General features: G+C 47.1%; 1 protein-coding gene across 5 annotated transcripts in view; it reads left to right on the top strand.

Annotated features, from left to right (window-relative positions):
• The window catches only part of IPO9 (importin 9), a 169,755-nt gene that overhangs the window by 101,217 nt on the left and 53,565 nt on the right, over positions 1-14,973 (top strand). For all 5 annotated transcript variants that reach the window (XM_075122089.1, XM_075122091.1, XM_075122090.1 and 2 more), the window contains exon 14: positions 8,286-8,445. In XM_075122089.1, the coding sequence (XP_074978190.1) occupies positions 8,286-8,445 (160 nt within the window). The remainder of the gene's footprint in view (positions 1-8,285; positions 8,446-14,973) is intronic.

A 14,973-nucleotide genomic window follows, 5' to 3' on the forward strand; every position in this document is an offset into this window, starting at 1 on the left:
CAGCCCGGAGGCTCAGGGGCCACAGACTGTTTGTTTACGTGGCTCTGCCAGGGGACCAGAGCACACCTTGCTGCAACTCTCTGTATTAGCAAGAAAACCTGACAACAGTGTGATGGGGTGTACCAACCCTGCACTGGGCCAATGGGGGTGGCCCAGCTCGGCACCCAGAGCCCCCATCACATTCACATTTAAGTTTTCTCTGCACTGAAGCAATTTACTAAAACAGTACTACCAGTTCTGGCTCTGGTTTTGCAGGGTGGGAACCATTTTTGCTGTTGTCCGTTAGTTCTGGGCGTAGACATGGCTTTAGATGCCCAGAGTAGTGGATGGAGACAGACTCTTAGTTATGACTTTCTGCTTTCAAGTTCAATTTGGTTTAATTCAGCAACGAAGTCTGAAACTCCCTGCCAGCTACTGTAGTGTTTCTAACTGTTTTTATCCTTGTTTCTTTTCCAGAAATGTTTCTTTGCCTATCAGTTTTTCCCTTTTTGGATTGGATAATATTGGATTTTTTTTGTTTTCTAACAAAACAATACAATTCATGCTCTTTACATCCCTCTTTAATCAACTTGACTCTGCGGAGATCCTATCTACTTCCAGGGCTACTGCAGGAAGGGAAGCAGTTGTGATCCAGGTGTTACCCAGGGTCTTAAGAATCCACTGCAGTGGTAACTAAATTGTTTTATTCCTGCCACTGCCTGGAATGAATCAATGGGAACAAAGCAATTCCGTCTGATAAAAGATTAATGCAAGTCAGCGTGTTCTATCTAAAACTGCAGTTTATTAGATTTAAGCACACACAGACATAAGCAATATTTTCCTAAAATCGGGAATAGTATTTTGTAATTAACAGCGGGTTTGCAGTGGCCAGTTGCTCACCTGCCGGGGAGAAAAGGTGTCAGGAAAAACATCTCTCAAGATGGTTTCAGAGGACTGCTTCAAAATACGCTCTATTAGCTAGTCTTTTATAACTAACTTCTGCAAAACACATAGGTCATAATGACCCCTACTAAATCATCACTTTTCCTAACTTTCAATAAACTACTTATCAACAAACATTCCTAACAATCTTAATTATAGTACTTCTATATCAGAGGTCCTCAAATTCAAGGTTCTTGTCACCCAAGGTTTTCAGTCTGTTGACTTTTTTCTTTCCCCTCCTCCCATTCTGATTAGCAGAAACTGACAGCTACTTTTGACCTTGCCTCTAAAATCCTGCTTTCAAATTAATCCTATACTATGTGGTGTTGTATTTTAATAATTCATGGAGGCTGAATGCACATAATATGGTTACAATTAGCTTGATCACAGTCTGGGTGGGGTACACACACCCCTCAAATCTGGGGCAACACAGAAAGGGAGAATTCCTGGTCTTTGTGGGCCTCCAATAGCTCTGGACTCCCTGGGGTGCATTCTTTAAGAATTTTTTAGGGAAATTTTGCTTTTCAAATAGACTGATTCAGAACATCAGTCACGCTGGGAAGGGAAACTTGTGTGGGGCTGTGGTTAGGAAGAATTCTTCCCTTCCATGCAGATCACATTTTAAGTGTGCTGCTCTTCTGAAAAGTGACTTTTCCCTTTTTACCCTGCTGATCTGTTCCCTGTGAGCATTCAGAGTTTGATCTACTGACTTTGTGCTCCTGTTCAGCATGAAGCAACCTGCCTTATTTACAGACTAGTTGCAGTGCACAAGGCCCTGTGGCCTCAAGCTTTTCCCTCTTCATTCCTTAATATCCAAGGCTATAGAGGGGTCTGTGATTCCATGTCCTTGTCTTCTTTGCTGCCTGCAAATGTCTAACTATCTTATTGTCTTGACTGCTATAGAATCTTTTTTACCATATTTCACAAGTTAGCAATCAAGAAAACGCAAACAAAAAAATCCAAACAAAAACCTTGGGATGACCTGCAGTTTTTAAATTGTGTTGAGTTTTGCTGGCAAGTGCAGCAGGAAACCCAGAGCACAGGCTCCTTCCCTCCGATCCTTGACACCTGGCTTCCACAGGACATTGCCTGTGTCACCCGCCATCACTAAGATCGGTTTGATCAGAATGATGCTGAGATTCAGGGCCTTGCTATATATGGTCCTCACTTCCCAAAAGGTTCACCAGTTCCTAATAAACTTAAACCTCTCCTCCTTACACCATTGTCTCATCCACACATTGAGTCCCTGCCTTTCTGGCATTGTGCATAGAATTAGAAACATTTCAGACAGTTGTATCATGGAGGTCCTTTAATCTCTTATCTAGCAGCCTAAATTTGCCTTCAGGACCTTTCCCCTAGCTTTTCTTCTGTCATTAGTACTTGCATATACCATGACCACCGTTCCTCCCTAGCACTCTGCACATAAGTTAGTCTAGATGTCTCCTGAGATCTGCAACCTTTGTGCCCAGCTGGCAATTTGCTATGTGGTTCTTTCAATCATCAGGTGCTTGGGGAGTCTGCTCAGATGTCCACTATCCTTTGATAAAGTGGCTAGCTAATTAATGAGCTTGCCTTGTTCAAGAGAATATCTTGAGCAGTGAAAGATAATACCTCACTGGGCTTCAAGGCCAGGGGAAATTGGCTGGAGTCTCCCTGGGTATAATTCATGAGTGGCTTAGAGACCATTCATGCAACTCAGCTGCGTATCTCTCTCCACCTGTTGATGGATGAATGATCACAGCAACCTGATAGCTGGAGGAGTTTGCTGCTTGTCACTAGCATAGCATTGTGAGAGACAGCCCAAGGCTTGGGCTATACTGTCGGGGGGGACGGGGGGCGGGTTTCGAACTAAGATATGCAACTTTATCTTAGTTGACTTCCTGGCCATCCTCCTGGCGGCGAGTCAACTGCGGCGGCTCCCCCATCGACTCCGCTTACTCCTCCTGCCAAGGTGGAGTACAGGCTTTGATTCGGGGATTGATTTATCGCGTCTAGATGAGACATGATAAATCGAGCCCCGATAGATTGATCACTACCCTCCGATCCAGTGGGTGGTGAAGCCGTACCCTTAGATGGAGAGTTTAAGGGGACTCAGCGGTCCCACAGTCTAGGTTGTACCCCAGTGGTACATTACACCCCCATTAATACTAGCCCATGTGTGTTAACTAATCTTGTTACCAGCTTGCAGAATGACTCATCCACTTCCTCATCCTGATTTGGTGTCTATAATAGACCCCCACCCTAACATCACTACTGTTCTTTTCCCTTTCTAGCCTCACTCAGAGACTGTCAGTAGGTCTGTTGCTCACTTCCCTTTGGACCTTGGACCAAGTGTACACATTCCTGACATATATTTTCAATAATAGAATCCCCCATTAGAATTACCTTGCTCTTTCTAGTAACTGGAGTTTCTTCCCCCGGGAGGGTATCCTCAGTGCAAGAGGATACAATGACATCATCTGGAAGGAGGGTTCCAACTATGGGATTGTTTCCCTCCACTCCAGCTTGATGTTCTCCTTCCTTGAAACTTTCATTATCCTTAACAGCTGTCGGACTGGGGGTGGGACTGCTCTATTGTGTCTCTGAAAGTCTCCTCTATGTACATCTGTCTCCCTCATAAATATGATAAACTTGATAGTCTCCACTCTGCTGTTTGGTTTTCTGCTTGCATTAGTTTTATCGTTGCAGTTGTAGCGGGGTGTGTGTGTGTTTGTTTTATTCGCCTAGTCCATCCGCAAGCCAGAGCTTCCTTCCACCGGCACTGACGATAACACTGATAGAAACAGATCCCACAGTATGAATATTTTTGTGATAATCCTCATCTATGTCAGAGCTTCATCTAGAACGTAGTGACTGCCAACCCATCAGCATTTAGTCCTCCCCAAATCTGCTAACTCAGGAGAATGGTTGGATTAGACATCCCAACCTAAATTCCCTCACAGCCCTCAGCCCTACCTCTGCTACACATCGCCTCCATATTGGTGCACATAACAAAATTCATTCCACACATGGATGTAATAAATTAGAGGGAACATTGATCCCAACCTGGACTCTCCATCTCACAACTTGGTATTTAAATGGCCAGCAAGTCTACAGCATTTGTGATTGGAGGCCATTCAAAATATTCTTAATGACAGCAGGAAGGATTTTACCAGAAAATGTTTTCTGGCCAAACGGAGGTTTTTCTGTACCTGGGCAGAACAGAACCAGTTATCAGGGCTAGTAGATATCTCTGTAATTTTAGACTACCTCCTCACACTCAAGATATCAGGTCTTTCTGTTAGCTCACTTCAGGTCCACCTAGAAGCAATCAGTGCATTCCACCTCCGTAGTATTCTATTTTTACTTTCTCTGTCACAAACACATTCCTAAACTGTCTGACTAGGACTCCCCACCAGTAGTGAAGCCAATGCTGAAGTGGGATCTCAATATCATACTTTCAGCCCTTTCCAGGCCACCTTTTGAACTGTTGGCCACAGTTCAATGTCCCAACTTTCTATGATGGTCACCTTCCTGGTTACTGTTATGTAGGCCTTGGAGGGTGGTGGGTGAGCTGGGGGCCCTCATGGTTGACGCACCATACATTACATTTCATAAGAGAAGATATCCTTTGCCTCCACCTGAAATTCATCTGGAAGGTAATTTCCAAATTCCACATAAACCAATCAGTTTTCTTACTGGTATTTTTCAGGAAGCCTCTTCCCTTCAGTGAGGGGAGGGGACTTCATAGAACCATAACATTAGAAGAGACAGCACGGGTTCTCTAGTCTAATCTGCTGCCAATGTGCAGGATTTATTATGTCTAAATCATCCAAGACAGATGGCTATCCAGCCTCTTTTTGAAAACCTCCAGTAAAGGAGATTCCATAACTTTCCTAGGCAGTTTGTTCCATTATCCTACTGCTCTTACAGTTAGGAAGTTTTCCCTGAGATTTAATCTATATCTGCTATGCTGTAGTTTGAATTTATTGCCTCTTGTCCTCTGTGGCAAGAGGGAACAATTTTCTCCATCTTTTTTATGGCAGTCTTTCAGGTATTTGAAGACCATTATCATATCCCCCTTTAATCTCCTCTTTTCCAGATTAAACTTACCCATTTCTTTCAGCCTTTGCTCATATGGCTTGCGTTCCGTCCCTTTGATCCTCTGTGTCGCTCTCCTCTGGATCATATACATTGGTATAATTGGACACAGTCCACAGACACAAAATTGGACACAGTCCTCCAGCTGAGGCCTAACCAGCGCTGAGTAGAGTGGTACTATCATCTCCTGTGACTTGCATGCTATGCCTCTGTTAATGCAACCTAAAATTACATTTGCTTTTTTTAAACAGCATTGCATTGTTGATTTATGCTGAGGTTGTGATCCATCAAAACTCTCAGATCCTTCTCAGCAGTGCTGCTGTCAAGCCAGTTTTCCTCCATTCTGTATTTGTGCATTTGGTTTCATTTTGTTGTCTGTAGCCCAGTTCTCCAATATATCAAGAGATCCCTTTGAATTTTAGTTCTGTCCTTCAAAGTGTTTGCAAACCACCAACCCCCACCCCCGCTTTGTGTCATCTGCAGATTTGATCAGTATGCTCTCTATTCCTACATTCAGGTCATTAATAAAGATGTTAAACATCACCAGACCCAGAAAGATCCCTGTGGAACCCCACTTGAGACCTACTTCCATTCTTTGTATGCAGTTGTTTAACCAATTACGTATCCACATAATAATAGTTCCACCAAGCCCACGTTTCTCCAGCTTATTTATGAGACTGTAATGTGGGACGGTGTCAAAAGCATTGCTAAAGTCCAGGTATATTATGTTTGACTGTGTTTCCCCCTATCCAGTTCCTTTGTCAAAGAAGGAAATCAAGCCGGTTTGGCGTGATTCCATGCTGGCTGCTAGTGATCACTTCATCCTCCAGATATTTGCAAATTGAATGTTTTATAAATTGCTCTAGTAGCTTCCCAGGTATTGAAGTCAGGCTGACTTGCCTTTAGTTCCCTGGCTCTTCCTTTTACCCATTTTTAAAGATGGACACCATGTTAGCCCTTCTTCGGTCTTCCAGGACCTCTCCTGTCATCCATTAGTTGGCAAATATTATCGCCAGTGGCTCCAAGATTTCTTCAGCTAATTCCTTCAGTACCCTCATGGTGAATAGTATTCAGCCCCACTGATTTGAATTCATTCAAATTGGTCAGAAGATCTGACGTGTTCTTTACTTATCCCAATCTGCATCTCTTTCCCTTTATTGTCTGTGATGTCTTAGCTAGTCATACGGTTGAAATCTGCCCTTTTGAAGTCCAGTGGCCTTGTTTTGCTGTTCTCATGTCCTCCTTTCCTTAGGATCTTGAATTCTATTGGATCATGATCACTTCTTCCCAAGTTCCCGGCCACCTTTGCATTCACAACTAATTCATCCCTGTTGATCAAAACGAGATCCAAAATGGATGACCCCCTTGTTGTTTCCTCAACTTTCTGAATCACAGAATATCAGGGTTGGACGGAACATCAGGAAGTCATCTAGCCCAACCCCTGCTCAAAGCAGGACAATCCCCAACTAAATCATCCCAGACAGGGCTTTATCAAGCCTGACCTCAAAAATTTCCAAAGACAGCGATTCCACCACTTCCCGAGGTAACGCATTCCAGTGCTTCACCACCCTCCTAGTGAAAAAGTTTTTCCTAATATCCAACCTAAACCTCCCCCACTGCAACTTGAGACCATTAATCCTCATTCTGTCATCTGATATCACTGAGAACAGTCTAGATCCATCCTCTTTGGAGCCCCCCTTCAGATAGTTGAAAGCAGCTATCAAATCCACCCTCATTCTTCTCTTCCGCAGACTAAACAATCCCGGTTCCCTCAGCCTCTCCTCATAAGTCATGTGTTCCAGGCCCCTAATCATTTTTGTTGCCTCCGCTGGACGTTTTCCAAGTTTTTCACATCCTTCTTGTAGTGTGAGGCCCAAAACTGGACACAGTTCTCCAGATGAGGCCTCAACAATGTCGTATAGAGGGGAACGATCACGTCCCTCGATCTGCTGGCAATGCCCCTACTTATACATCCCAAAATGCCATTGGCCTTCTTGGCAACAAGGGAACCCTGTTGACTCATATCCAGCTTCTCGTCCACTGTAACCCCTAGATCCTTTTCTACAGAACTGCTGCCTAGCCATTCGGTCCCTAGTCTGTAGCGGTGCATGGGATTCTCTGTCCTAAGTGCAGGACTCTACACATGTCCTTGTTGAACCTCATCAGATTTCTTTTGGCCCAATCCTCTAATTTGTCTAGGTCCCTCTGTATCCTATCCCTACCCTCCAGCGTATCAGAAAGTTGTACCCTATACATGCTAACAACATTACAGGACATATTATGATTTGTTGTATTAGTCTTCCAACAGATATCAGGGAAGTGATATAAGATGTCAGACAAGCATTGGTGTTCCACCTGCAGAAAACTAAACCAGTCAGAAAATCGCCTAAGCTGTTTGTTACTGTAGCAGAATGAGCACAGGGACAAGCAGTATCTGCTCAGAAGCTCTCTAAGTGGATATATGTCTGTATCCTCCTTTGCTATCAGTTGGTGCAACTCCCTCCTCCAGACAGGGAGAGGGCCTATTTCACTAGAGCGCAGGCAACTTCAGTAGCATCTCTTTGAAAAGTGCATATGATGTAAGACAGTAACCTGGAGTTCATCCACACTTTCACAAAGCATTATGCTTTGGACCAAGCCTCTTCTGCCAATACAGTCTTTAGAATCACAGCATTACAGACATCTGTAGCAGCTGCATCTGTGCACACACCTCCTATTTGAGTACTGTTTGCCAGTCACCCTTGCATGGAATACGCTTAAGTACCAGAACTCGAAGAAATGGAGGTTACTTTCCTGTAATCGGAGGTTCTTCAAGATGTGTGGTCCCTGTTTGTATTCCACCACCCACCCTCCTTCTCCTCTGTGTTGCATCATGATTAGATTTGCAGTAGAGAAGGAACTGGAGAGGTTGTTGGTCCTCACTTCTCCTTGTACCCTTGGTGCTGAGCACAGAGGTGTGAACCAATGAACACTACTCTCAGTATGTTCTAGTCTCAGGTGCATGAAGCACATGCATACCCACACCTATAATACAGATAGGGATCTAGTTACAGGTGTGTAACCTCTGTTTCTTCCTATTCTGTCATGCAGGCTGGATTCAGTCCACAGGGAAGACATTTGGTGGTCCTGCTTGTAAGCCTTCTTTATCATATAGAGAAACTTTCTCTATTAGTATATCAGACAAATATTGCATTTTTTGAGATGGCAGGGTTTTGCTGCGGGTGGGGGGGAATAGCAATAGTTCTAGATTTCTTAAAATTCACATTTATTCTGTCTTCTTTCAGTGTCTCCTTTTCTGCTTGGTCGTGCTCTTTGGGCTGCCAGTCGCTTCACAGTTGCTATGTCTCCAGAATTAATCCAGCAATTTCTGCAGGCCACAGTCAGTGGTCTACATGAGACCCAACCTCCTTCAGTCCGGATCTCTGCAGTCAGAGCTATCTGGGGGTAAGTTGATCATGCATTATGATGGGTCTTGGTGGATTGTGAACTAATGGAAGAGGAAAGGAATCATTTGAGGATGGAAGAGCTTGACACAGTTGGTGGTAAAACAGAAAAGTTGATGTATGTTCCAGCGAAGCACACTTTTCTGCATGTCGCTGATGTCAGATCTTGTACATGAACGACTTACAGATCGGTCATCAAATAACTGAAGTAAATCTCACTATTTTTAGTAAACGTTTGAGACTGAATTTTAACTGAACATAAGTTATGATTTGATGGAACCTGTGGAATTCCATTCCATCAAAAAGCACACTGTAGTTTTTTTGATCTGCCAGCCTGCAAATTTGGGACTGTGTGTGTCTGGAACACAGGATAAACCTTGGGTTAATATAACATGTTTCCTCAAGGTGGAATTTCACTGTTCCTCTTTGAGTGATTGCTCATGTCTATTCCATGTTAGGGGTGTGTGCTCACCACATGCACTGGTGCTGGAAGTTTCTCCCTCCGTGGTATCTGTAGGGGTCTGGCTCTAGTGCACTCTGGAGTGGTGTGCATATGCGCCAATGTAAGGGGTGCTGCCAGTCTCCTCCATTCCTCAGTTCCTTATCGCCAGTGACGATACTGGAAGATCTCCTTGCTTCAGCAAGCGCTTACCCAGTGGTTTTTTCTCTTTACTGTTGTAAATAATTGAGATAAGTAGTTTCTTTTTTTTAACGACTAGCGAATTAGAATTGTAGATAAGTTAGATAGTCCCCTTTGGGACTTAGCCCAGAGATAGGGCATACTCTGGTCCCTGGGCTTCAAGCCTTGTGATGGCTGTAGAAAGCCCATGCTGATCAGCGACCCCCATTAAAGTTGCTTGAAATGTTTGGGAGAAGCCCATATTAGCAATAAATGTCGCAAAAAATGAGCTGGACATAAGGCTGAGAGCACTCCTCATGGAGTCGGACCTTGCGCCGGTCTCTGAACCAGCAAAATCTGACACTGCACCGAGAAGGGTGGCATCAGTGTGAAGTGCACCTCTGGCCGGGTCCCAGTCCCCGGAACCAGGTAAGAAGCAGAGGAAGCATGCTGGGTGAGGGCATTCCCCGACATTCTGTGTGGGGAAAAGGAAAGTCCAGAGATGAGCATAGGCCCTTGCAGGGGGCACAAGTCTCCAGAGGCCAGCCAGGCACCTGTGTTGCCAGTTAGGCCCTCCAAGAGACCCACCAGCCACCCCAGATAGTGGCAGAGGTCCCCGCACCTGGAAGTCCTGTCCATGCTGGAGGCCTTCCAGACTGCAAAAGACAACATATCTTTTCTGGTGCCACCAACGCCCCACCTAGATGTAATCATTTCCAGGGGGAAGCTGCCACTGGGACCTGTGTCATGGTCTCCATCTGTGCAGTATTGCTCCCCGGCACCATGGCGGTCGACGTCAAAGTGACAATCCCCCAGGACGTGCTTTCAACCTGCCCATAACTGACCGAAGTTCCCAACACTGTTCGGGGGACTTTTGGCACCGGTCCCCCATGGGATGGCATTGCTCTCCTGATGGCCGACGCAGGGCCACAGCGCACTACCAATCCCCAGAATGGCATGGGTCACCAGAAGGGAGAGATCTGTCCTCAGGGTGAGGGACCCCATCTGGGCCAGTGCGAGGCCCATCCCCGGCACTGAGGCACAGATTGTTGGACTTGTGACATTGGTCACATGGATCGAGGCAGCGCTCCTTGCCATCCTGTTCTTGGTCACTGAACTCACTACACCGATCTCAGAGCTCTAGGCGTGGATCGCCACGTTACAGTCGCTGATCTGCTGAGCTCAGTCACTGGTCCCCAAGCAGACAGTTACAGGACCCGGATCCCTGGCACTGGTCCCCCTCTGTAGATGTCAGGATAACCGGCCACGAAGAAGACTTCAAGGCTACATTGGTACCACAGTGGTCTCCAATGCAAATTCCTCCTAGGGCTCAGAGTAGGAGGAGGTAGTGGACCAGTTGGGCCAGGTGCGCCCAGCCAAATCTGGGGGGTCCCCCAGGGCCACGAGCCAGTGTATGGCTCGCCTCATGGCTGTTTTGGAATCCATGGGGCGTTCTCCAGGTGACAGAGAACCTCATACTGCTGTCTGTGTCAGGAGTGTCCGAGAGGTCGGTGACAATGTCCCACACGCCCCCCGGTTCTGACTAAGGGTCCAAGCAAGGTACCCAGGAACACCCTTCCTCCACCGGCCTCAGTGGAGGCCACGCAAGTGGGGGAAGTGGGACCAACCCCTCCTCCTGCCCTTAGGATCATAGAATATTAGGGTTGGAAGAGACCTCAGGAGGTCATCTAGTCCAATCCCCTGGTCAAAGCAGGACCAACACCAACTAAATCAGAGGGGGCCAACCTGAGCCTGAGAAGGAGCCAGAATTTACCAATGTACATTGCCAAAGAGCCACAGTAATATGTCATCAGCCCCTCCATCCACTCCCGCCCCCTGCTCCCAGTGCCTCCTGCCTATCGGCAGCCCCACTGATCAGCACCTCCCCCTCCCTCCCCGCACTTCCCAATCAGCTGTTTCATGGCATGCAGGAGGCTCGGAGGGGGAGGAGCAAGGGCACAGCAGGCTCAGGGGAGGGGGTGGGAAGGGGTTGAGTGGGGGCAGGGCCTGTGGCAGAGCCAGAGGTTGAGCAGTGAGCACCTCCGGCACATTGGAAAGTTGGCAACTGTAGCTTCAGCCCCGGAGTCAGTACCTATACAAGGAGCCACAAATTTACTTCTGAAGAGCTCCATGTAGCTCTGGAGCCACAGGTTGGCCACACCTGAACTAAATCATCCCAGCCAAGGCTTTGTGAAACTGGGCCTTAAAAACCTCTGAGGATAGAGATTCCACCACCTCCCTAGGTAACCCATTTCATTGCTTCACCACCCTCCTTGTGAAATAGTGTTCCCTAATATCCAACCTAGACTTCCCCCACTGCAACTTGAGACCATTGCTTCTTGTTCTGTCATCTGCCATCACTGAGAACAGCGTAGCTCCATCCTCTTTGGAACCCCCCTTCAGGTCTGAAGGCTGCTATCAAATCCCCGCTTGCTCTTCTCTTCTGCAGACTAAATAAGCCCAGTTCCCTCAGCCTCTCCTCGTAAGACATGTGCCCCAGTCCCCTAATCATTTTTGTTGCCCTCTGCTTGACTCTCTCCGATTTGTCCACATCCCTTCTGTAGTGGGGGGACCAAAACTGGTGTGGCCTCCAGGTATGGCCTCACCAGTGCCAAATAGAGGGGTATAATCACTTCCCTCGATCTGCGGGCAATACTCCTGCTAATACAGCCCAATATGCCATTGGCCTTCTTGGCAAGAAGGGCACACTGCTGACTCACATCCAGCTTCTCGTCCACTGTAATCCCCAGGTACTTCTCTGCTGAACTGCCTCTTAGCCAGTCGGTTCCCAGCCTCTAGCGGTGCATGGGATTCTTCCTTCCTAAGTACAGAACTCTGCACTTGTCCTTGTTAACCTCATCAGATTTCTTTTCATAGAATCATAGAATATAAGGGTTGGAAGGGACCCCAGAAGGTCATCTAGTCCAACCCCCTGCTCAAAGCAGGACCAATTCCCAGTTAAATCATCCCAGCCAGGGCTTTGTCAAGCCTGACCTTAAAAACCTCTAAGGAAGGAGATTCTACCACCTCCCTAGGTAACGCATTCCAGTGTTTCACCACCCTCATAGTGAAAAAGTTTTTCCTAATATCCAATCTAAACCTCCCCCACTGTAACTTGAGACCATTACTCCTCGTTCTGTCATCTGATACCATTGAGAACAGTCTAGAGCCATCCTCTTTGGAACCCCCTTTCAGGTAGTTGAAAACAGCTATCAAATCCCCCCTCATTCTTCTCTTCTGCAGGCTAAACAATCCCAGCTCCCTCAGCCTCTCCTCATAACTCATATGTTCCAGACCCCTAATCATTTTTGTTGCCCTTCGCTGGACTCTCTCCAATTTATCCACATCCTTCTTGAAGTGTGGGGCCCAAAACTGGACACAGTACTCCAGATGAGGCCTCACCAATGTCGAATAGAGGGGAACGATCACGTCCCTCGATCTGCTCGCTATGCCCCTACTTATACATCCCAAAATGCCATTGGCCTTCTTGGCAACAAGGGCACACTGCTGACTCATATCCAGCTTCTCGTCCACTGTCACCCCTAGGTCCTTTTCCGCAGAACTGCTGCCTAGCCATTCGGTCCCTAGTCTGTAGCTGTGCAAATGAGCAGGAGATAGAACGGGGAGATAGAACTCCTGCTCTTTTGGCCCAGTCCTCCAATTTGTCTAGGTCACTCTAGACCCTATCCCTACCCTCCAGTGTATCTACCTTTCTGCACAGCTTAGTGTCATCTGTGACCTTGCTGAGGGTGCAATCCATTCCATCATGCAGATCATTAATAAAGATGTTGAACAAAACCAACCCCTGGGGCACTCCGCTCGATACTGGCTGCCAGCTAGATCACTACCCGTTGAGCCCGACAATCTAGTCAGCTTTCTAGCCAGCCCTTGCCGCCTCCTCGTCCTTGTCTGACAGAGCCACAGGACGATGCAACGGTACAGTAGAAGCTGCTGAAGAGGGTGGTGGCAAACCTGGGTTTGGAGGCAGAGGAGTTAGCAGAACCCTCTGACACTTTGTTTGATATTTTGGCCTTGGTGGCCCCGTCCAGGGTGGCACTCCCCATTCATGAAGGAATAGTAAAGCTGGTAAAAGCTTTATGACAAACCCCGTTCTATCTCCTGCTCATTTCCAAGCGGGTAGAGAGAAAATATTACATCCCCACGAAGGGGTTTGAATACTTGTATTCTCACCCGGCCCCGAACTCTCTAGTGGTTTCGGTGGCCAACGAGAGAGAGAGACAGAGGAAAGGGCAACCAGGCCCAACTCCCAAAAATAAGGACGGCAAAAGGCTTGACTTATTCGGGAGAAAAGTTTATTCGTCTGCCAACCTCCAATTATGAGTAGCAACCCATCAGGCCTTACTCGGGAGGCATGATTTCAATGTGTGGCAGTCGATAATGAAGTTTGCAGACTTGCTACCCAACGACTCTAAGCACAAGTTCTTTGCCATCTTAGATGAGGGGAAAAATGTGGCAAGGGCCTTCTTTTCAAGCTGTCTCCAATGTGGCGGACTCAGCTGCAAGATCCATTGCGACGGCCATGTCAACGAGGCAGGTATTGTGGCTGATGTCTTCAGGGCTGTCGACAGAGGCTCAGCTCTCGATCCATGACCTGCCCTTTGATGGCCTGGCTCTGGTCACAGAACAGATGGACACAAGGTTGCATGGGCTTAAGGACTCTAGGGCTACCCTATGTTCCCTAGGCCTATATACACTGGCCCCAGCCAGAAAGCGGTTCAAATCACAGCAGCCTCAGACCAAGCAGTCAACCCAAACAGAGTGCTATCACAAGAAGGGCAGGGACTATAAGCACCGCCAAGGCCAAAAATCCAGCCCTACTTCTCACTTGGGTTCCTCCCGTTACCCCTGGGTAACAAGCGGGTGTTTTGCGGGTGTGCCCAACGGCAACGTCCCAGTCTACCGGCAGGATCCTGTACCTCTTTTATTTTCCAACCGCCTTTTTTCCTTCCTCCCTGCTTGGGCTGCTATAACAACAGACGGATGGGTCCTCAGCACTGTGGTGGTGGGGTATACCCTACAATTTATTTCTACCCCTCCCTCCCATCCTTCTACCCCATCCCTCTTTGGGACCCTCTTATGAGCAGCTTCTCGCCCAAGAGGTGCAAGCCCTCTTGCTAGTTGGAGCCATAGAGGATGTCCCTGTGCATCGGAAGGGGAAGGATTTCTGTTTCCGGTATTTTCTCATACCAAAGGCCAAGGGCAGTCTATGCCCCATTTTGGACCCTTGAGGCCTCAACGAGTATCTTAAGAAGTTGAAGTTTCGCATGGTCTCCCTGGCCTCCATCATCCCCATCCAGGAGATGGTACGCTGCCCTCAACTTCAAGGACGCATACTTTCATATCGCAATCTTCATGGACACAGAAGGTTCCTGCAGTTTGTAGTGGGACAAAACCACTACCAGTTCACAGGCTTCCGTTCAGTCTAGTGACAGCACCAAGGGCTGACCATCTATTCCCCATGTTGTGATACCCAGCGCAGCAGTCTGGGAGCTGACCTTGTTAGTGAAGACAGAGGCAAAAAAAGCTTTGAGTACATTAGCTTTTTCCACATCCTCTGTCACTAGATTGCCTCCCTCATTCATTAAGTGGCCCACACTTTCCTTGGCTTTCTTCTTGTTGCCAACATACCTGAAGAAACCCTTCTTGTTACTCTTAACATCTCTTGCTAGCTGCAACTCCAGATGTGATTTGGCCTTCCTGATTTCACTCCTGCATGCCTGAGCAATATTTTTATACTTCTCCCTGGTCATCTATCCAAGCTTCCACTTCTTGTAAGCTTCTTTTTTGTGTTTAAGATCAGCAAGGATTTCACTGTTAAGCCAAGCTGGTCGCCTGCCATATTTACTATTTTTTCTACACATCGGGATGGTTTGTCCCTGTAACCTCAAT

Source organism: Caretta caretta, chromosome 21 (assembly GCF_965140235.1).
Source record: "Caretta caretta isolate rCarCar2 chromosome 21, rCarCar1.hap1, whole genome shotgun sequence".
NCBI classification, from domain to species: domain Eukaryota; kingdom Metazoa; phylum Chordata; order Testudines; family Cheloniidae; genus Caretta; species Caretta caretta.